The sequence below is a fragment of the Populus trichocarpa genome, chromosome 9 (assembly GCF_000002775.5).
Source record: "Populus trichocarpa isolate Nisqually-1 chromosome 9, P.trichocarpa_v4.1, whole genome shotgun sequence".
NCBI classification, from domain to species: domain Eukaryota; kingdom Viridiplantae; phylum Streptophyta; class Magnoliopsida; order Malpighiales; family Salicaceae; genus Populus; species Populus trichocarpa.
Window position 1 is genome coordinate 4860715 of NC_037293.2, and position 22548 is coordinate 4883262.

Below are 22548 nucleotides of genomic sequence, written 5' to 3' on the forward strand. Positions count from 1 at the left end.
CATCCATCCATCGACTTTCTTTCTTTATAAAATTCAACTAAATAGTGCTAGAAGTCAGAAAAGAAGTGGGCTACTTGATAGCTTTTGAAGAAAAGGAAAATTAAAGAGAGAAGAAAAGGGAAAGAGGAGAGGAATGGAGTTCCACAAGAGGCCTAACAGGAGTGATGCTCACGTGTCAGTCGAGGAAGAGGCAAAACAAGAGGAGGAAACAAGAGGATATTTCGAGGGAATAGCTCCTAAGCGTCACTCTAAGCCTCAACGCAGTGAGTATTCCATTCAATACGTTGATACGCTCACCACTAATGGCGATCAAAGCTTCAACCCAGAATATGTTGAGTTTCAACGTCTCGAAACTGATCCTCAGGTTAGTTTCTTGAGCTTTCATTTACCATGCTAGCCCACGACAGTTCTTGATTATTCTTATGCATCTGAGAAACTCTTGAATGTGGATTTGTAGATTGATTTTTCTTTTTCTTTTTATAATTTTGAATGCAGAAAATAATTTCAAATGAAAGCAGCAAAGTGACTGATGAATTTGTAGAGACAGAGTATTACCAGGATCTCAACTGTGTTGACAAGCAACACCACACGGTATTACCATTGCTATGCCTAGCTACATATTCTAGTCCAATTCTTTTATTTCTTTACTATTTTCATACATCTAAATAAAATGTTAGTTGTCCAATTTCCTACCTTTTTCTGCCTTACTCAGTTCAGTATCTTCTTTTAATTTGATCATTTTAGATTAGCCTGGTGAAAGTTTCTTAATTTTTGGCAAAGGGATCAGTTACAAAGGGAAAAATAAAAGGGGGTGTATAAGGAATTGCAAAAGCTTGACTCATTTACGTTAGTAGTAAAAACTTAGGGATATCACGGGAGTTTTCTTCATTTTGCAGACAGGAACAGGGTTCATCAAAACGGAGAACGAATATGGCAAGCGCTTCAGCCTAGCACCAGATTCTACATCCAGTTGCCATGCCTCTTGCAAAGGAAATCCAGCAACTAATGATTGGGTTCCAGCTGATGCTGATATGGTACATTTCATTACTTACAATTTACAATAATCTTTTTGTTTTATTTTTTAGGGTTTTGTTCTGCAAGAGTTTTTAGGTTGAGCTAACTCGACTGTGTGACTACATGTTCAGGTGACTTCCGCTTCAGACAAGCCCAAGAGGAGTGACAATTGAAAAGAAGGGTGGCTGGAGATGTTATCTTTGAATAAAGAGCTAGATCATGCATGTTTCTTTGCTTATTGTCAGTCCGTACCAAGTGTTGACTGTCGCAAATAAAGTCCCAACACAACAATTGTTGCTTGAGTAAACGTAGCCCTTGAATTTGTTCTGGGAAAAAACTGCAGCTTCTGTGCTTGTGATATTTGGGTGGAAACTCGTTTCTGAAGAATATATTGTTTTTATTTTTATTATTATTTTATGTTGAGCTTCGGAGGAAGCTCTGCCAGAATCCAAAAATTAAACAGCAGCCCTCACAAGAAGGTAATACAGAAACAGGAACCATAACAGATACACAAACTGTTGACAGAACAGATGCATGAAAATGGCAACAAGAAGTCTTGAGAGCCATTCAACATTCAGCGAGACTTTGGGCATTGAGAGAAGCAAGAAACCAAGTTCATCACATATTCAAATACAATCAGCCAAGCAAGGCAACAATTCCTACTTCACAGAACAATCACTTAACACCACCTGAATGAAAATAATGTATCCATGGCGCGGGTTACCAAATGCCAATGAGCTCAACTGATACCATTCCCTTCTCCTTTCAAGAGGTCTTGAGTTCGTACTGACGGCTACAACATGCTAGATATTGATAACCATAGATATACAATTTACTTAATAAGCATGCTAAATGATCATGACAGATACTGTTAGGTAATACGGCTACAACATGCAGCGCAATGTTGCACGACAATGAAGATGACAGACTCGTCTAGTTTTGCCTAATGGTAAAAATCACAGGATGAGGTAAGCCTTCTGAAGTAAAATTGACATTAGTGAAAAAATCTGCCAACGCTCTGCATCATCTACATTGATCATTGGATAAATTAACAAGGAAATATAGTACAGACCACATGATAAAGCTGCCAAATATCAATAGAGAACCAGCTACTACAACATACGCTAGTGGTTTAATTTACAGCAAAACAATTACAGCACCCCTCCCATGCTCAGGGTAAGGCATGGATTCCTCGAGCATTGACACAATTACACTCCCGTAACATACAAACTAGCTGCAAAAACTATGTCACGCTTTATGGCGTTCGAAGCAGATTCCATTTTCTTGTAGACGGCAGAATTACCCATGATAGCTGCAGCATTCTTAAATTCACGACATGTCTCGTCCAATCTGACAATTGTGCGCACTATCAGGCCTTCAGGAACATCAGTGAGTTCACATATATCAGCAAATGGAGTACCCTGTAAATGGAGAAACTTACGAGGTCACAAACCATCCAGAACTAATGAAAGGTTAAATTGATGTGTTTTAGTATAAGAAACCTTTGCCCACTCGTACACAACTTCAACTAAACCGAACTTAAGATTCTCATTGGCATACTCCTCAGGGTTTACTTGTATATTGTAATTTGATTGAAGCTCTCCAAGTCTTATTGCTGTGCTGTACAACCTGAAGTGAACAACCGTCTAGGATTAGATTGAAAACTGAAAAATGAAAAGAAAAGTAATGGGAAGAATAATAACAACGTTAAATTCCAGAGTTATAATCTAATAGGCACAACTGTAAAAGCATATAATCTTACACAGGCAACATTTTGAATATGTGAATGGGGAAGCTATAATCCGTTTTCACTAACTGCAATCAATTCATCCGTGTCATATGAAAACAGAAAGCTAAGTTATTGATTTGAATTCCTAATAGAATCCTGGCAACCTGTGGTTCACCGTTCATGTAGCATTACTGCAAAGCATCAAGCATGGTGCCCCATGACCATGATTCCAGTTTTGAAACTCAGAATAACAGAACCATCTTAGATGGAAACCACAATTTTACATCTAGAAAATCTAGAGAAAAATCTACCGTGTAATAAGGAATCTAACCACTAGATCATGCAGATGTAAGGCAGGGCATTGACACAAGGATGGAGAATCACCTCTTTTTAGCTTGAGACAGCCTGGGAGTAAGTGAAGGCTCAGAAGTTTTCCTCTGCTGAAACACAAAAGCAGACATTATTGCCACCGCTTCTTCAGGTTCCAGATCATCAAGTTGATTCTCAAATAAACACTCGGTGCATATCAACTCCTCCCCTGAATTCATCTCACATGCAACACGGCCTTTAATTTGAACTACAAGGTCACCATCTATACAGCCAATTTCCTTCAGAACATATATCTGCAAATGCAGAGCTTAAAGATTTGAGGGTAGTGTGAAACCAACATGGCAGATAATTAACACAAGAACATCTTGCAGCTGCATAGAACATCAGGGGGGGGGGGGGGGGGGAAGAGACGTACCCGGCCCTGAAAGTCTGGCATCTGTTGGAGTGCTTCATCTGACATTTGGAATTGCAGGTTACTGACTTCCTCTTTATGCCTCTTTATCTCTTTTGCCAAGCTAATGTGCTCCTCCAATTTTATACACCCATGACACTTATTTGATGCCATCTTTTGTAGCAGGCTTGTCCATTTGTGGTAGGCTTCCACAAGATTCACATCTTTCAACTTCAGCTCTAAACAGTATCAGCAATGGAAAAGTCATCTTTAGCAAGTTGTGAAGTAAAACTAGCTTACCATCATAAAGAACATTGAAAAGGAGAAAGTGCAAAGGGTGAATTTTCCGCATAGCATGTAGGATTAAGAACTATGTTAGAAAGAGAGCATCAAAATGACTATAACCACATATCAACATATATAACAAGGGCTTGCACTGTTGACACAGGAATTGAAATCAACCAGCATGATTCATATATTATGATGCATAATTAAGGACCAGAGTCATTAAGGGCAAGAAGATAAACCAAAAACCATGAATCTCACTTAAAATACATAGTTAGATCTATAGGTAACAGATCAACACCCACCAGCAGCACCGCACACAAAAACCTTGATTCTTTCCCGAACAAATTTCAAAAATAATAGGAAAGGAATTTAGGGCTTGCAGACTATGGGAAGAAGGATCACTAAAGAAAGGTACCAGCATGCCAATCTGCTAGAAGAGAAAGCTTCTTCATAGGAGATGATCTTAAAGAATCTAGGGTTCACTGTTTTCTGATGCACTTAGGTTAAGCCAGATTTTGAGATATAGATAATGCAATTGCAAGCCACATTTTCCAGTATCCAAAAAGGGGCCTGGCTCATCATAATGTCAACTTATATGGACTACTTGTCAGATTTTCCAGAATCCAATAAGGGGCTTGGCTCGTCACAATGTCAACTTATTTGGAGTATTGTCAAATTATTACAAATTCTGGAACTGATAAGAATGCTATTGTTTGTTCTTTCATGCTTTTCTTTCCTAATCATCAATGATAGTTTGCAACATTCTTGTACAGCGTGTAAAGAAATAAACAAGATGTTACAAGTTATGCAGTTCATCTTCACCTGAAAGATTAAATATTATCTTCACAAAAAATGCCTTACCTTTCAGCGGATCTAGTGCAGGAGGATATTTATTTCCGTCACTTTTTGTTTCCAACAGCTGCTGAACTGTCTTAGAGAAAGCAGCATTGCTACCATCTTCAAGAAGCCGAACTTGGTCAATTGTTATTTTACGATTGCATATGCATAAGAATTCTTTGCTTTCAATTCCTCTAACTTCATAATTGATCCCGGCAGCAACACCTTGGTATGGTAGTTCTATCTTGATGGTGCCTGATCCCTTGCGATTAGTGAGAGAAGAGAAGTACTCTTCGTCACAACTACGCTTTGATTTTGGCATCAGCACATAACCTTGTTGGAAATCAGCACTTTTTTTATCTTGCAAGTTACTGCTTACTGATGGAGCATCAGGTTTCAGCACCAAAACTATGTATTGCTTCATACTGGCTGATGTCACTTTCACTACCACTCCAAGTAAGTGATCCTGTGCCTGCAAGTGAACATGAGAATGCCATAAATTCACAACTGCGGCTACTCTATTAGAAACCATGTAAGCCTTCCCAAGTTTTAAAATCTCATCCATTATGGAGTTCAACAAGGTTAGGCAACTAGAAGCATGACTCCCATGAGACAAACTTCAAATTTGACAGTACTCATAATCAGCACAAGTAAAACACCTGTGCATGGGAAGCACCTCTGTATTTCATTTAGCATGGTTTCGATTAAAGTTTAAACTTAATTTTCTGCCATGTAAAATTAAATAAAAAGAAAACAGGTAATTGCACTAGAAAATTGAAGTCATTCTGATTCCTCTTAAACAAGAAACCTCATGGAAAGAACCACATTTACCAATAGCAGAAGAATACTGACGCTTCAAAAGACAAGAACTATTATTTTCTCCAAAGATAGGGGGGGGGGGGGGAACAGAAATAGGAAAGCGCTAGAGAGCACCAAGAACAAACAAAAAAAAATAATAACTTACCGATAGTGATTTCACAACGACAACTCTTCCAGGTGTAAGAAATGTTTGGGCATGAGGGGACTGCATGACAGCCTCTGATACCTGGTTGCCATATTTTTCAGCTTCTAAGTACAGGTCATAGTATTCTTCAATTGTTGGCTCACCTTTTATACATCTGTATTAAAATAGCCATGCATGATAAGCTATAGGGAAAAAGATGTCACCATAAGAAAATCAAACTAGAAGCAGTGTAGCTTCACTTTCTCACATTTATGAGATTATTGAAAGACCTTAGAACAAAAACAACCAGGAGGCTCTTGTTGCAACAACAACGATATCTAATGCAGTTGAATGTTCGACCTAAATACCCTATGCTGATCTAATCAGAGTAGCATGCCATTATTAAAAAAAATATTATGATCGCTCATCTAGAATGTATCTTTGTGCTAAATGAAGTACATTGCTTATGTGTTTTACCAAATTTTGCATTTTCCTATACATGGTCTTCCATATACTGGAATTTAAGGATTCTGAAAAGCTGATAGCGAGATTGAGCAGTTCTTCTTTCGTAGCTTAGTTGTATTGGTATTAGAATACCAATATAACCAAGCTACGAAAGCAGTGTTAAGCAGTAATATGAAACCATATCAGGGCCTTATTTAAAAGCTTAAGCTCTTAGGTGAGACTCAAAGACATGGTTTTATTACTTTCTAACAGAAAGCTTGCACAACCACATTATCATTCATATATATATGATTGGTTAATCACGTCTTAATGTAAAGCCAAAATCATCACATTTTCATACAAGAACTAGCCATTAGTTAACATTGGTATGAAATCACATAACCCATCAAAACAACAGTGCCCAACACAGATCTAACACAAAATCCAAAAGAAACAAGGTGTCAATAAACTGATGTATTATAGAAAATGCACATCCACAAGCAAAATGCGCAAGGAAAAAAATGAATTAATGACTGATGCAAGGACATTTCTTATCTAGAAATTTAGAAACTCTCAAGTCTGATAGACAAGTTGGCCATCAAGATTCTGCGTTGATATACATACTCAACAGTTTTGGCAGGCTGAGCAAGCTTCCGCATCAGAACTTTTTGCTGTTCAGGAAGTTGTTTCTGAGAACGGAACTCTGCAAAACTTCTTTTTAACATATCTTCCACCTGCAGTTATGTCCCCCAATCAACATTGAAAAAATGAACTCCCTAGATGGATGAAAACACCAAAAAAAAAAACGAAAGAAATTATTTCAAATTTGAAATTGTAAAACTATGATGTACTCGCTTAATATGTAGAAATATGAAGATTAATCCTATTACAAGAAGCAACTGACTAAACATAACAACTTGCTTGGACTGACCCTGATGGCCTGACCAACATTCTACTGGTCTGTTTCAGTAAACCTCGAGGAAATTAACCACACAGTGACTAAATAACCAACATTTTTCTTAGATTGAATGAACATAGAACTCAAGAACATTGAATCTACTAAAACTACAACATTGTATCTCTTATGATTCATAGAAATTTATGGGTGGGTGAGAAGTATTTGCTTAGAAATCCCAAATCCCAGAAGGAAAAACACGGGTGCCTTTTGTTTAACATTCACTCCCTTTGTATGGATTTAATGCATTTCTACTTTTTGTACATTGCAACAAGGAATGCGGCAGTTTAACTGTAATCCTTTCACAGTGTGCAAGCAAATATAGAAAGAGATACACACACAAAAAGACAAGTGTGAGCAGACAGAATCTGCAAGATGAACCATGTGATGGATAAGCTACGATTAGTTGTTCCTGAGCCAGGTTTCCAGACGTGCATAAAGTGTGTGAATGGTTGCATGCAAGTGTGTGATTCTACTTGTGTGCACAAAGGTGCAACTTTTCATTTAGAATATTAGAGCAAGTATGACCTAGATAAGAAGATTTGACATCCATGAAAAATGCAAATCAAAATATCTGAAAGTTGCACAACTCCAATGGAAAGGAATCTGAATATGGATAGTATTATTTGTTACACAACCACAAATATAATGAAAAATCTAATCCACAAGATACCTTCAATTCTTCAACACGGAGGAGATGCAAGATCATAATATAAGTCAATCGAAACTGGGATTCAAGCCTGGTAGCACTTCCAACTATAACACGTTTCAAATCGCTCTCTTCTGGAATTTCATCGCGGCACAGTACTACAACTGTGCCAATTTTGTCAATTCCTCTTCTGCCAGCACGACCAGCCATTTGAGTGTACTCCCCGGGTAGTAATTGTCTAAATTCCTTTCCATCAAACTTTCTTAGCGTATCAAATACAACCTAAGAAAGATCTTGAATCAAGTCAGTATTAGAAGAATAAGGATCCAAGAGTTGCTTAAGTTTATCTAGAACTAGATGAAGTCAAGTAAACGAGGCTCGTGGCAATTAGCTGTGTGAAGGTGTTTTACATGTTTTATCTAGTGGCTGCTATTTACTAAGATGAAATTCAATGCATTATACATATTTTCCATTAATACCATCACTCCAACAATGAGTGAAAGGATTAGCAAACGTAATGCTACAATGTGATCTAGAACTAGATGAAGTCAAGTAAACAAGGCTCAAGGCAACTAGCTAAGTGATGGTGTTTTACATGTTTTATCTGGTGGTTGCTAGTTACTAAGATGAAATTCGATGCATTATCCAAGATTTCCATTGCTACCATCACTCCAACAATGAGCGAAAGGATTAGCAAACTTAATGCTCCAATGTGATCAAAATACATCATAATAACAATTACACCTCTTATATTTAACAGTGAAAATATATTATCAACAACTTAAAATTAACAGCAAAGGGTAACATCCCATTCTAAACTGGTGAGAAATGTGACATGTGTAACCTAATGCCAGCTATTTATAAGCACCCCAGATATGAACTATTTCAGAGTGTTTTGGTTTTAAATTTGGTGGCTTGGTCCTCAACGTATTGTTCTTGCTTGGTTTCTTTCCTAGTCAATATGAGAACACTTCTTAGTCTACTCTGCAGTCTCGGTTCTAATCTACATAAGAATTATAATTTTGACAGGTAGAGATGCTGTCTTATTTTCTTGGCAAAATGAGTTATGGAATAAAATTGAGAGAGTTGACATTTTGTTTTAGGCCCAGTGCACAGGATTTCTTTTTTCCTAGTATTTCCTCGTTTCTTGTTCTTGCTCACTTTTCGTGTTGCTACAGTGTCTTAGTTACAGTACACAGAATCACAACAACAATTCAAAAAACAAATCCTTGCATCCTCAAATTAACTTTTAATTTCAAACCCCAATCCTTTCTTAAACAAACTCCTAATTGATCGCAATTTTTCATATACATCAAACCAAACCCTACTCTCAACCAACACAAAAATAAAAAAAAATAAAAAAACTCAATATTCTCAAAGCTATCCCACTTTAAGAGTTCAAAAGTACTGTACGCATTTTTTTGAAAAGATTCAAGTACAGAATTATTGGAACATCCAACCCATTATCACAACCACCTAATTGCCTAGCTGAACACATTTTTCAAACATTTAATCAATAATTAAACAGCACTAACCGTTCTAGCTGGGGCATTAACGCCCATTGCAAAAGTCTCCGTTGAAAATAATACCTACAACAAGAATAGAGATTAGCATAACAAATAAAGTATATATATATCACTATAACCATACAATTTGACAGCATTAATGAAATTTTTAACTGTAGTATTTTGCTAAAATGTTATAAAGGAAGTTCAACTAGGGCCATAAGCTTGTTATAATGATAAAAGGCTTGGTCTTGCAACGATTACAGGTTCAAGTCTTTGGAGCAGCCACTTCATGCACAATGCTTCCCCCAAAAAAATAAAAAAATCCTGAAGGATCATAAATGGACAATACTTTCCTTTTCATGAAAGGATGTCAATTGCAGAACTCCTTTAACCTCATGAGGGAATCGCTAGTAACAGCAGGGCACCACAAAGAACCATGCATAAATTAAAACACCAAGGCACTCCAATGATTATAAAAAATTACCTTAATCACACCACGACAGAAAAGCATTTCAACGACTTCCTTAACAATGGGAAGCAGCCCTGCATGATGCACAGCAATCCCTCTGCTAAGAAGGCTCCGAACTCTGACAATCTGTGAATAAAATTAGGTATAAACCCAAGTAGGATCGTATGAATAGAGGGTAAATGTGAATGCCACCAGACCTGTGGTAAATTGCGGTCTGATCCCTTTAGTCTTGAGAATGCTTTGTCACAGAAAACACGAATTTCGCTTTTCTCAGAACTACTAGTGAGATCAGTCCCAGACAAACTGTCAGCTGATTTATCACATCGATTCTTTGAGAAACAAAATATAACTACCTGAACACACAGCAGAAAAACTGTTCAGAATATAAGGCCGGCAAAATCCTGTGCTAGATTTTGAGTTGCAGAAAACTCTAAAGGAAGAATAGTGATCTTTTATATTTATGACTCAACAGTGGAAGGTAGCAAAGGACCATAACCAATTCCATGTCTAGAAAAACTTGCAGAACATTACATCTTTCAAGAATTAAATTCGGAAAAAAAGATGTCATTTATCTGTCAGCAAATGCCAAAATTTTAAAAAAAAAATCAATAAAACTCTTACAAAAGGTCCTATCGTAAATTAAGGTGACAAATTCTGTAAGAAATTTATAGTGTCAATTTCATAAAAAAGCCCTACATGGTAAGACAAACTTAAGAGGACATTATCTGACATACAGGCAATAGAGAATTCTTCAAAAGCTTGCTAACAAGCTGCAACCACAAAGAGGCCTCTAATCTCCATGACCTCCAGTTATTTTGGCCACCTCCATTATTTTGATTTCCCCAACTAGTCCCAGAGAATGCCCCCAAATTCTGGGAACCATGCTTGTTTTGTTTGCTATGACTTTGGTTGTCACGTTTCTGGCCCCGAACCCCATCACGTGTTACAGAAGGCCCTGTGTATGCTCCAGGACCGCCACCCACTGTAGTAGAATTATTTTTCTTGAATGCATATTTAGCAGTTTTCAAACCTTGAGGCATAAAAATTTCGCCTTCACATATTCTGTGTAGTTCTCCAGAATAAAATAGGCAGTGCTCCAAAGGGACCGGCCTTTTTGTAGTTCTGATGACAGACCCAGAAACATGGAAACTTATGTCAATAGCCAACAAAGAAATGTAGTGTATCCCCTTTATGTTGCACTATTGCACTTGAAATATTTGAAAGTAAGAAACGATGGGTTAAAAAAATTAACAAATTTATGAACAAACTCTTGGAAATTAAAAAAAAAGTTCAATATTAATTACAATAAGAATTTAATTCTTACCCAGTAACACGGATTGTCTTCTGCTTTGTCCGGCTGATCCAGTCAGCAAATTCAACTGTGTTTGGTACCTGCAATATAACAATGAACATTTAAATGCTGCATTAGTCAAAAGAGAAAGGGGGCAGGGGCAAAATTTAATACGTAGACCTGTCTCCATGCAAGTGAAGACCTTCCAAAACGAAGCAACAAATTCTACATCGTAGATTGTAACCTCAGCATCCCCCCTTACCACCACCACACACACACACACACCCCCCCCGGAAAAAAAAATCCAACTCGTTCAGGATAGAGGACAACCTAACTGTCATCTTCTATCATATAGGCTATGGAAAAGAGGGTCGCAAAAAGACTAACAAAAAATTAAAACATAATTTTAAATCGGCTGACTCTTTCCATTGCTTCTGATCTTGTAAGGCAAGGTAATGGAGGCTACATTTGATTCGTAAGCCTTGACTTTCCTTTATTTTATTTTTTTAACCTCCAGTTTGACTATCTAAGGTAGCAAAGTTGAAATTCACAAGTTATTTATCTACAATGCCTTTCAGAAATTGAAAAGCAAGCAAAGTAACAACATTTGGCATAACTCAAACTGATCATAATTGTATGTCATGATAAATAAGCTTTCAGGATGTTATAGCTCCAGAGAAGCAATGCATTGCATGCTGGATATTGCTCTGGAAGTAAAAAATATGCAGCTCTAGGCTCTAGCTCATAGTGGCACCCTAAGCTTACGATACCTATGATACATAATTAAATCAGTGTTACCACTACTAACAGTGACTAATTTCAATTGTAACGTGCAGCAAGTATATTACATGAAGAAAGAGCACATACTGTGGCAGAAAGGAGGACAATATTCACATGCCTCGGAAGCATGATTATAACTTCTTCCCATACAACACCTCTTTCAACATCATTGACATAGTGGACTTCATCAAATATAACCTATCTCACAGACACAGCAATAAAGAAAACAAATTCAATAGTTGATCATAAAAGTGGAAAATGACAAGTAAATCGACAAAAGAACTCAATACAGCAATGCAGAAGGGAGATTATGTTGAAAAAAGCATGGCAGGAAACAGGCCCCTTTACCCATTCAATATCTCGTATAATATCAGCACCCCGGTAGAGCATTGACCTCAATATTTCAGTGGTCATGATAAGACAAGAAGCCTCTGGCCTCACACTAACATCACCAGTGAGAAGACCAACATCAAATTTTCCACAGAAGTCCCGATACTTTTGGTTGCTAATTGTTTTAATTGGAGCAGTATAGACAGCTCTGGTACAGTGCTGCATGACATGAAAGCTTGTGAAAATCATTGCACAAAAACACTGCATTAAACTACTTGATAGATAGATTTTACAACACTAGAAGAGTTCTATAAGATCCGGAGTTCAGCAAAGATGGAGAATCAATTGAAGTCCTAATCAATGTACCAGATTCAGAAAATCATACTTTTGATGCCAAAGCAAATGCATATTCTGCAACAACCGTCTTCCCAGCTGATGTATGAGCTGCCACAAAAACAGAGTCTCCCTTTTCCAGATAGTATATAGCCTGTATTATCAATTTAAAAAAGAAAAAAGAAATGGTAACTCAAGCAAGCAGCAATGCAAACTTTTACAACTTGCCTTCAGGACATAACATTGGCTGTTTGTTGTCACAAAAGATTTGCCCATGGATTAAACTATGGACAACAAGTGATATCCTAAATGCTAATCAACACAAGTTTTGAGGAAAATTCCAAGTACAGAAGATGCATTATAACAACATGAAAGTGTAGTGAAACGCAAAGACAAAAAAGTTTCTACTTAAGCCCTCTGGACATGTGATGCACAGCTGACTGATTATCTGATGAAGTTATAATTTAAACCAAAGAACCGTGTGCTCTTGTGCTTCTAAGCATACCAAAATGAAAACGACGCAAAAAAGAAGAGAACCAATCAGATGACTTGTAGATGAATTAAATGGAAGTATGATATTTTGCACTTGCAGATCAGTTAATAGGCCTCAAGCATTTGCACGAAAATAAAATAAAAACAAGGGTGCATTGGGATAAGTTGAAGAGAAAAAGTTATAAAAAGCAGATGAAAATAAACAGTCCATGCCTTAGAATATCCTGGATCACTCCCTGTAATTAAAAATATTCAACATGCACAATTATTAAGGAAACAGATCAAGCTGCTGCCTTTCATTCATATGATATGGATCAACATGTCACCTTTTCCTATAACAAAAAGATTACATGCAACCTTCAATCGTGGGAATAGATCCACGGCCACATTTAAATATAAAAATGAACAGCACCTAAAGCTTCAAGCCAAACTTAAGTTAAATCAGGAATTACAGAACCACGAGTTCAAAGATGCACGCTTAGAATTTACAGTGAAGGTTGTTTATATCTCCAAGGGAGATGAAGCCGAGAGTAAAAGTCAATCACTGAACAATCTCCTATTAGTACATAAATAAATAGGAATGACCTCTGAAAACATAATCATAATTCCAAGTTTAACCAAATGCTTTGCACTTTCCATAATAAGACTGTTTTCTGAATGTAGAAGGAAAAGGATTTGCATTGACCATTACCTCCTTTTGGAATGCATCCAGTTCAAAAGGAAAACTAAGTGCCATGTCAGGAACTAGTTGATAGAAGTGTTCTGCAATCCCTTCACTACTACCAGTGAAAGCTGAGGCCTGCTATTAAATAGAGACATTAAACCAAAAAAGTTACCAGAATCATGGAGAAAGGGAGATGGTAAGTCAGAGACCAAATAATGTTCAAATATGAGAATTGCTATTATCCACGAACCTCTTTCTGCTGGTGTCCACCATTGTCACTAGTTCCACCTGATGTTGGCATCAATGCACCTGATTCAACAAACAAAATCTCATCTAATGCATGTAATTGAGACTTAGCCGCGCTGCTGGATAAATCAACCTGGCTCACTTCAGCATCTGGATTTGTTGAATCCTCTTCTGATAAATGAGCTACACAAGCAGAATAGGTGAAAAATAAAAATCAAATAAATGTAAATGTTAAGGGACAAAATAACAAACTACATGGCACTCTCAGGAAAAAACAAATTAACAGGACTCCAGTTTGCAAGCATATGAACCATTTGCATAGAAAGGATAAATAAGAAGCTTACTTTTGCAGTAATAAGCACAAGCCCAAGGGAATAAATACAAATATATGCTTTCCCAAGCCCCAAAAAAAAAAAGCATCCATGTAAAGTTTAGAAAAAGACATCAGGGATGAAAATTCCAGAGATATGAAAAAACAAGTGATGATAGTACTTTGTGCTTTAAATTATAAATCCTAGCTTCTACGAGTTCTTTTCTGGAAGAGAATTTTACGAATCCTATGAGAACAGAACTTTCGAGAAATGACTTTGTAGGACGCCAGATAGCAGCCTCCTCGCTAATTGTACTTGATCCAAAGTTATTGCATGTACATAACTGACTGATAAGTATCCACATTGCTTTTAACAGTGCGAGGAATCTCTAAACCACTCCAAGTACTTGCATGGCAAATGTAAACAATATAGCCTATTCTACTGTTTTCTTTTGGATTTTGTGACATTCAGCATTAAATGATATATCGTAGTTCTAAATTGTTCTCAAATCCCTATGACACGTAATTCATAAAGCTCAAACTTGTCCTGCAGAGCTCTTAACAGGATCTGTGGTTGTTCAGCCCTTCAACCACATGATGCTGAAATCTAGTGCAAACCACAAATCTCAGAATGCCCCCACTTTCTTGCAGAAATCCTATCTATCAACATGGATCTGGCCAGCTTGATAACTTGTCCTCTAAGAAGGATCAGATGCTGGGCATTTGAGAGCATACTTGATCCATCACTAGGTAAGCTCAGAAGATGAACATCCTTGAGCTCCATAAAGTACAATATTATTCTCAACACAGCCATCATTGACCATCATCTTCATTGGAGCCAAAGCAAAGGAAAACCTACTGAGCTACTTCACAGTTATTTGCTTATATGATCACAGCTTTCAAAATATAAGCCCATCAAGAACACGAAAATGCATATGATACATACCATCTCCCTCATATTCTGCCACATCATCCTCTTCCCAGGCTTTCTTGAACAAGTCATCAAACTGTACAGATAACTCACTCTGCAAAACACGATGCATCAACACAAAGTCTAACAACAGGTATGATTTAAACAGGCAAAAGAACAGGAACTGACCAATTTTTCATCTGATGTGTTGTTGAGTGAACCTTCGTCCTTGTAAACATTCCACGTGCAAGGAAATGCCTACAAAGAATTAAAAACAAACTTCTACCAAATAAATTACAAAGATGGATGAATTTTAAAATGTTATTCTCTTTGGATTTCCCAATTTGAATGTTACATCAAGTTGGTTACCTTAAGATCCCCGAGGTCTAATCCTTGCTTAAGGCTGGGTGCAACTGCCTGAGCTGGACCACCATTCAACACCTCCCGCACCCATTCACCATTAGTAGCGCCATCAGGAAGAAGTCTGTCCACATTTTGAGATTCCTCCAAACCTCCAGGACGAAAAGGGCGGTTGTTTATGCTTCCTCTTACAAAATCTTTTGCAGGCCCAGCCACACGTGGCAAAGAAGCAGAATCTTGAGCTCCGGGTGACAATTCTGACACATCCACCTAAAACAATATAATAAACTAGTCCTCTAGCAGAAGATAAAAACAGGAATATAGCAAATGATAGCATTCAAGAACCACCCCAACACCTTTGATTTCTCATGGCATATTATTCAACATAATTCATAAACACTCAAATAAATTACCATGCTAAGCTGAAATTCCTATGCAAGGTTGATGGAATTCTCTGTAGAGGAACACATATTTATGAACATCACGTACCTGTACAGAATTGGGTTCCCACATTCCTTCAACCGATCCCTTCTTTTTCCGTCGGAATGGTACCTCCCATGTCGGAACTACCACAGACCGTGGCAATGAAGGCTCTAGTGGCAGCTTTGCCATCTCAAACCAGTCAAAATGCCACTGCCTACCAGCTTTTTCTGCTGAAAATTCATCAGGATCTAATCTCGGCAAGAGATATTTCTCCTCTATATGTTCCTTTATCGATTCTTGTGTTTCCCTGGGAAATGCAGGGGGCTGTATACATATAATTACAGCTATCAACGTTCAGCATGGCAATAACTTTAAGCAACTGATTTACCATTTCAGAAATGGAAACAAAAATTAAAATAAAATTGATTGATGTCCAGATATCATAGTATGACTCGGAATAGGTAAAATTTCGATAACAGAATTTGTACTGAAATAGCATAACCTGTAAACAGAAAGTTAATTAACACACTCAAGTTGTACTAAAATCAACCAAAAAAGAAAAAAAGCATGAAACTCCAAACCCTAGACGGCAAAAGCCAGAATTTAAATTAAACGGTGAGAAGAAAAGGGCGCCAAATGCAACTGGGAAAAAAGGGAGGAAGTTAACTGCATGCAGGTAATTGAAGAAATAACTTACAAGGATGAAGTCAGGAAGAGATTTCACGGGGTTGGTGCGCTCCACGGTGGAGAGTGGCTCGACCCTGAGGTGGCCACTGTGGCCGGAGAAGGCGACACGGAAAGCGAGCTCGTTTGTTGCCTGGATGCGGTCCATTAGTTATGGATCGGGTTTTGATTGTGGTTTCTGATGCTGGTTTTGCTATTTTTATTATTGGAATGTGCACATACGAGGTTTATCGCAGGTTTTTGAGTGCGAAGTGGGGAAAAGAACAGCTTCAAGGTTTTCTGACCGTGCTTTTGTGTTTCTGCGTCTGCCCTCCACTTGGACTTTGGTTATGGAAGGTATCCGCAAGTGTTGAGTTGGGTTTTTTTTAAATTAATTTTTATTTTAAAATATATTAAAATAATAACTTTTTTATTTTAAAATATATTAAAATAATAATTTTTTTATTTTTAATATTAGCTTATTAAAAGTTAAAACTAAAATACTAGAAAATAATTAATTTAAAAAAAAATTAATGAAAACTAAGTTACACCGTAACCCCAAATAAAATCTTAAAGTATTAATGTATTGAAACTTTATTTACTACTCAAACTTTAAATTAAAGTTAAGATTTAAATTAAATTAATAAATAAAAAGTATTATCTTTTGACTGTGTAACACACGTTGACTGCGTTTGTTTTACACTTGTTTTCATGTTTGAGGTGGAAAAACACCACAAGGTATTTGATGATGGTAAAAACTGTGTTTTATATTACGGATTTACTAAAAATCTGAGTTTGGAATGTAGTTTTTTGAAACAGTTTTTACATGTTTTTTTAATTAAATTTTATAAAATATTATTTGTTTTTGTGTTTTAAGAGCGTTTTTGAAAAAATTTAATAATTTTTTATTTTTTTCTCTAATTCAAATTCATATATTTTTTTAGTATTTTTAAATCATTTTGATGCGCTATATCAAAAATAATTTTTTAAAAATAAAAATATATTATTTTAATGCATTTCCAAGTAAAAAGCACTTTGAAAAACAACCATACAAACCAAACATTTTATGTTTTTTGCTGCACATAAACTTCAACCATAATTTTTACCACGTTAGTCTGTTTGGTATTGTGGTAGCTTTTGCGGTTGTGGTTTGAAAAAAGTTGTTTTATAAAAAGTACTTTTGATTGAGGTTAATTTGGTATTTATGTATGTTTGATTAAAACTGTGGTTGAAATTGAGGTTGAACAAAAAGTAGTTTAATTTGTTTGGTTAAGAATGCTTTTGAAATTGAGGTTATAAAATAATTTATATATATATTGATGGTTTTTAATTTAAATATTGTAGATTTAATTATTGTTATTGCATCATGAAATAAATAATACTTTATATAAAATATTTTTTATTGTTCCATTCAACTATCTACAATTCCATCACGTATGAAATACATCCGACAAGGACTACAGTTTTCTTAGTTTTCTAAGTGCGCAACAACATCAGGTAAAATATAATCAGGAACAAAATTGGGATTACGATCAAATTCTGCAAATGCTACGTCATCAAGCGATCTTCGCCTCATTTATGTAGTGTCACTGAATAATGTTAAACACTAGTTTTTTGAATAAAACACAATTAAAAATAAAAATTAATTTTTTATTATTATTTTACTGGGTCGGACCCGGTTCAATGCATTTTTAGCTTTTGATCGGACCCGGTCCGGCAAGAACAGTGGAGCATGGCTACACTGTTCGTGTGATTCCTCTGCGCAAGAAGCAGCAAAGAACTGTTTCCTTCCCCTGCGTTTCAAATGCAAATTACCGTGGGATCCATGAACAGTAAATGTCGTTTTAATTGTTACCAAACCATTGTTTCCTGCAGTTTGCTTCAAAAGCAGAAGCAACCACGGAAACAAACACTCAAAATCCAACTAACCTTGCTTAACCATATTTTTTAAAAACTTATTTTTTTTAAACCACAATCACAAAAACTACCTCAAAAACAAACACGAACATATAAATGATTATTTTACTCTTTTTTAAACAAAATCAGTTAGCTAATTGGTAAGAGATCTTTTTCATATAATTCATTTATTGTTATTGTATTTATTGATAACAAATTGGTCTTTTAACATTTATAGATAAATAGTGAAATGACTTAAATATTCTTAAAAACAATAAGATAAAAACCAGGAATCAGGGGTTTCTTGATCTTTTTAACGATTTGATTACATAATGAAATGACTATATTGTTCTTAAAAACAAAAAAAAAAACTTGTATTCATGGATTTTTTGTATTTTTATCATAATTTTTTAGTTATAATTAACTTAAATGAAAGGCAATTCAGCCTTTTAACAATTACAAAAATAAAAATGTCAATGTCTTTATTGCATGCGCCATCAAATGAAAGACACTCATACATTTTATGTGGCGCTTATGACTTCTCTAGAGGACAACTGCCCCATTTCATGACAAAGATGGAAGAGTAAGAGCATCTCCGATGGAAAATGCTATATTGAAGAGCCAAATGAAGAAAATAGCTTTTTGAATAGTGTAAATATAGCTTTTTGAATTATGTGCATTCCAATGGTAAAAAGCTATTTAGAAAAGCCATTTATATTTTAATATATTTCATGTTAAATTAATTTTAATATAATTATATAACTAATTTAAATATTTTATATATAATATAATTATGATGTTATTAATTATATAATTAATATGAGTAATTTATAAAAGTAATATAAAATTAATGAAGTAATATGAAAGTTAAAAAATATAATTTAAAATTAAATTTAAAATTTATTTATATGATATCAATTTCATAACAATGTATTTAAAATAATCAAGAATTTTCTACATATTTAATTAAAAATACATTACATTATAATAAATCAATCAAAATTAATTAAAAATCAAAACCTCTCTTTTGCATAATTTCTAACTTTCTATTTTGAAAATACGCTGCAGAAATTGGATCCAAATTAGAAATATCCATTTTCATAATTTGTTCTTCTTTCTCAATCATGTCCAATTCTTATTTCTCTTGACTTTGTTGAATCATCATGGCTTGTTACTCTAACATAATTTTCCTGTCTTATTTTCTTCTGATCCTCAATTTCAATAAGAGTATCCCTGAATTGTTGTAAGAGATTCGTTACAGCTACATTCCCCAACTTTATCTTTTCCTTGTCTACGTTTAAGTCGTTCCTTTGCAGCCTTCTGACCGATTGGTCTATCTTGATAAATCAATGGTTCACTATCTTCTCCTAAACTAACAGAATCAGGGGTAGATGGAGTTGATGAAGCCGGACTTGCATTGACATGACCTTTTTGTTTCTTGTTTGACCCTTTGATGTTGACTTGCATGCTCAAATTGCCATTTAGGTTCTTTTCTTAAGATAACCCAACAATGTTCTAAGTTGAAATCGTTTGCCAACGCAAGAAGCATACATTTGACTGAGCATCATTAATCTGGTAAAAAAATAAATAAATAAATAATGTTAAAATATATGTTAAACAATTTAACATAGAAATGAATATTAACATTACCCTTGATTCTTCGGTCATTCCACTTTGCTGATGATTTTCAATTTGAGTAACAAATCCAACAAATTTACCGACTTCTCTATTTATTTCTTGCCGTCTACTTGAGATGCTTATTTGTGAACGATTATTCAAGTTTCCTCCATTCTCTACAAAGTAAGCATGTACGCAAGCCCATAACTGTTTTGTTTGTTGTTCAACTCCTGTAATTAGATCCTTGGTTGTATTTAGCCATGCAGAGACAAGTAAACAATCCTCCTCTGGTGAAAAATTTTTACTTCTTTGTGATTTTTTTGCCGAATGGACATTTAAATTCAAGCATGTTAAGTCATCAATTAATTGATTAGAATCACTTGGTTGAGAGAGAATATCTTCTGATTCACTCATAAGAAAGTTGGTAAATGAGCTTGGAAAATTTGAATCCATCTACATTAAAAAAAAAATTCAAGTTAAAACCTTATAAGAAAGTGTAAAAGAAGCTCACATTCAATGTCTAGCAATTTTATAGTTTTCATACATGCGAATTAATAATAAGCATTGCCTCCTACTTGTTCTAACATAACAATTTGACCATTTTTTGGAACTAAAAGAGAATTCGATATACTAGTTTAATTGCACTTTGCAAGAAGACAAAATATAGTTAACCTCAAATTAAAACAGACAATCAAAAATAAATTTTAAATATGTAACTCTATCTTTTTATCAATATCAACTACCATTATTAATTCCTCTCAATTTTATCAAAGATAACAACATAAATAAAAATTGTCTTCCTTAACCCATATTAAAAACATAAAATAATAAAGAAATAAAACTCATCACAAATATTAAATTAACAACAAAAGATCTAAAAAATCAAGAGATATAAAAAGAAAATAGAAAAAGCTTTTAAACAAGCATACCTTTTAATTTCAGCTAATTAACATAACCGATGTTAGTAATTAACCGGAGAATAATTGATTCTTGTTTTTTTAAATTTGAGAGAAGGATGAGGACACAATACAAAAATTTAAAACTACAAGTTTTTTCTTCATGTATTTATAGAAAATTTCTTCTATATTTTTTTTTTTAAAAAAAGCTGTTGGCCAACGACTATAAAAGTAGCCGTTGCCCAACAGCTATCATTTTGGCCATTTCTACAGTTAAATGTAGAAATGGCTGTTAAGGAAACAAATAGCCATTTTGGCTATTTGTTTAGCTCCTCCGTTGGAATGCAAACAGTGAAGAAATAAAAGGCAAAGGACGTTTGGCTTCTCATTTAGCTGCTCGGTTGGAGCTGCTCTAATGTCTTCCTTCTTCTCAATGGCTAAGTGCTTATATACGACAAAGAAGTAGTTGAGTTCCAATATTTTTTTTTTCTCTTTCGTTGTCTCAGATTTTGAATCAACCCTTTCAAAAATTAAATATATCTTATGAGTTTATATTTGTATTAATTTTATTTTATTATTTTAATTACTATTTTTTTTGTTTTTAATGCTTTTTAAAATTGATTTTTTTTTAATTTCATCATTTAACATTTTATTTCATTTAATTTTTGTATTCAATTTGGTCCTTATTTTTAATGGTATTTTTTAGTTTTTTTTTATCATCTTCTTGATTTATTTGTTAAAATTCATTCCTTTGCATTTCATTTCATTTAATTTTTTTTTATCAAATTTAGTGCTCATTATTATTTTTTTATTATCTATTTTTTTATTTAATTTATTTTTTAATTTAGCTCATCATTATTTCCAATTTGGATAACGTGGAGTATATTTATTGTTTCAAAGATCAAATTGAATTTCTTTGTTTGCTGTCCTTTTAGGCTGATTGCTGTATTCTGGTCACTCATATGCAGCAAATTGTATTTATAACAGAGCATGTGTGAGTTGGAATATAATACCATTTAGTGGTTGCTCTAGTATTGGTTATTTTTTAAAATATTTTTTTTATTTAAAAATATATTAAAATATATATATTTTTAAAAAATTATTTTTAACATCAGCACATCAAAATAACTTAGAAATAAAAAAATAATTTAAAATATTTTTTTTAAAATTTTTTTAAAATATTTTTGTAACTCAAAAATACCAATACTTAGTTTAAATGATTACTATATATAATGCTCCTAACGATTTTCGTGTTTTAGAACCCAAATCTCTCCTCCTGTTTTAGAAATATTGCTTGTGATGACGTAACTCTGAGATTGCCCAAGAACTTCGATCTTGTTAATGTCAAAATAATTTTTTTGTTGCCAATATTTGCCATAGACCGTTCAAAAGGCCACCTGGCAACCGTGCGCACCTATAACCTATTTACCCACCACCCAAGCAAGCACACAAGTGTATGACTTCGACTCAATCCTACACCCTTTTGTTTTCTTTTTTCTGTATTTGTAGAGAGAATGATCCAGTGGCACTGAAGCTACTCAGCAAGGCTGGTGCAATGCCTTCACTAGAACCCCCCCGAGGATGAAAGCATTAAAACGCTCTATGTTGGAGGGCTCGATGCGAGGATCAGCGAGCAGCATCTAAGCGACCACTTTTATGCCCACGGCGAAATCGAATCCATAAAAATGGTGCCTCACCGAGCAATTGCTTTTGTAACCTACACGACCAGAGAAGGAGCAGAGAAGGCTGCAGAGCAGCTTGCTGACAAGCTAGTGATAAA

General features: G+C 34.9%; 2 protein-coding genes across 3 annotated transcripts; one reads left to right on the top strand and one right to left on the bottom strand.

Annotated features, from left to right (window-relative positions):
• LOC7481500 (uncharacterized) lies at positions 1-1423 on the top strand. Its single transcript, XM_002314096.4, has 4 exons — positions 1-364; positions 496-591; positions 897-1034; positions 1146-1423. The coding sequence occupies exons 1-4, from the start codon at positions 134-136 to the stop codon at positions 1185-1187; spliced, it is 507 nt and encodes a 168-aa protein (XP_002314132.1). The 5' UTR covers positions 1-133; the 3' UTR covers positions 1188-1423.
• A 610-nt stretch (positions 1424-2033) lies between these two features.
• LOC7468590 (DExH-box ATP-dependent RNA helicase DExH11) lies at positions 2034-16691 on the bottom strand. Of its 2 annotated transcripts, none has more exons than XM_024608232.2 (23): positions 16394-16691; positions 15763-16020; positions 15283-15543; positions 15103-15171; positions 14950-15028; positions 13698-13876; positions 13475-13582; positions 12344-12445; positions 11977-12177; positions 11716-11826; positions 10882-10949; positions 10292-10679; positions 9755-9910; positions 9573-9683; positions 9116-9169; positions 7605-7862; positions 6601-6710; positions 5554-5707; positions 4614-5061; positions 3489-3703; positions 3128-3366; positions 2517-2643; positions 2034-2435 (listed from the first exon to the last, which is right to left on the bottom strand). In XM_024608232.2, the coding sequence occupies exons 1-23, from the start codon at positions 16526-16528 to the stop codon at positions 2223-2225; spliced, it is 4044 nt and encodes a 1347-aa protein (XP_024464000.2). In that variant the 5' UTR covers positions 16529-16691; the 3' UTR covers positions 2034-2222. The 2 variants fall into 2 exon arrangements, with proteins under 2 accessions (XP_024464000.2, XP_024463999.2); XM_024608231.2 differs by having other exon boundaries at positions 13475-13585.
• Positions 16692-22548: the final 5857 nt, after the last annotated feature.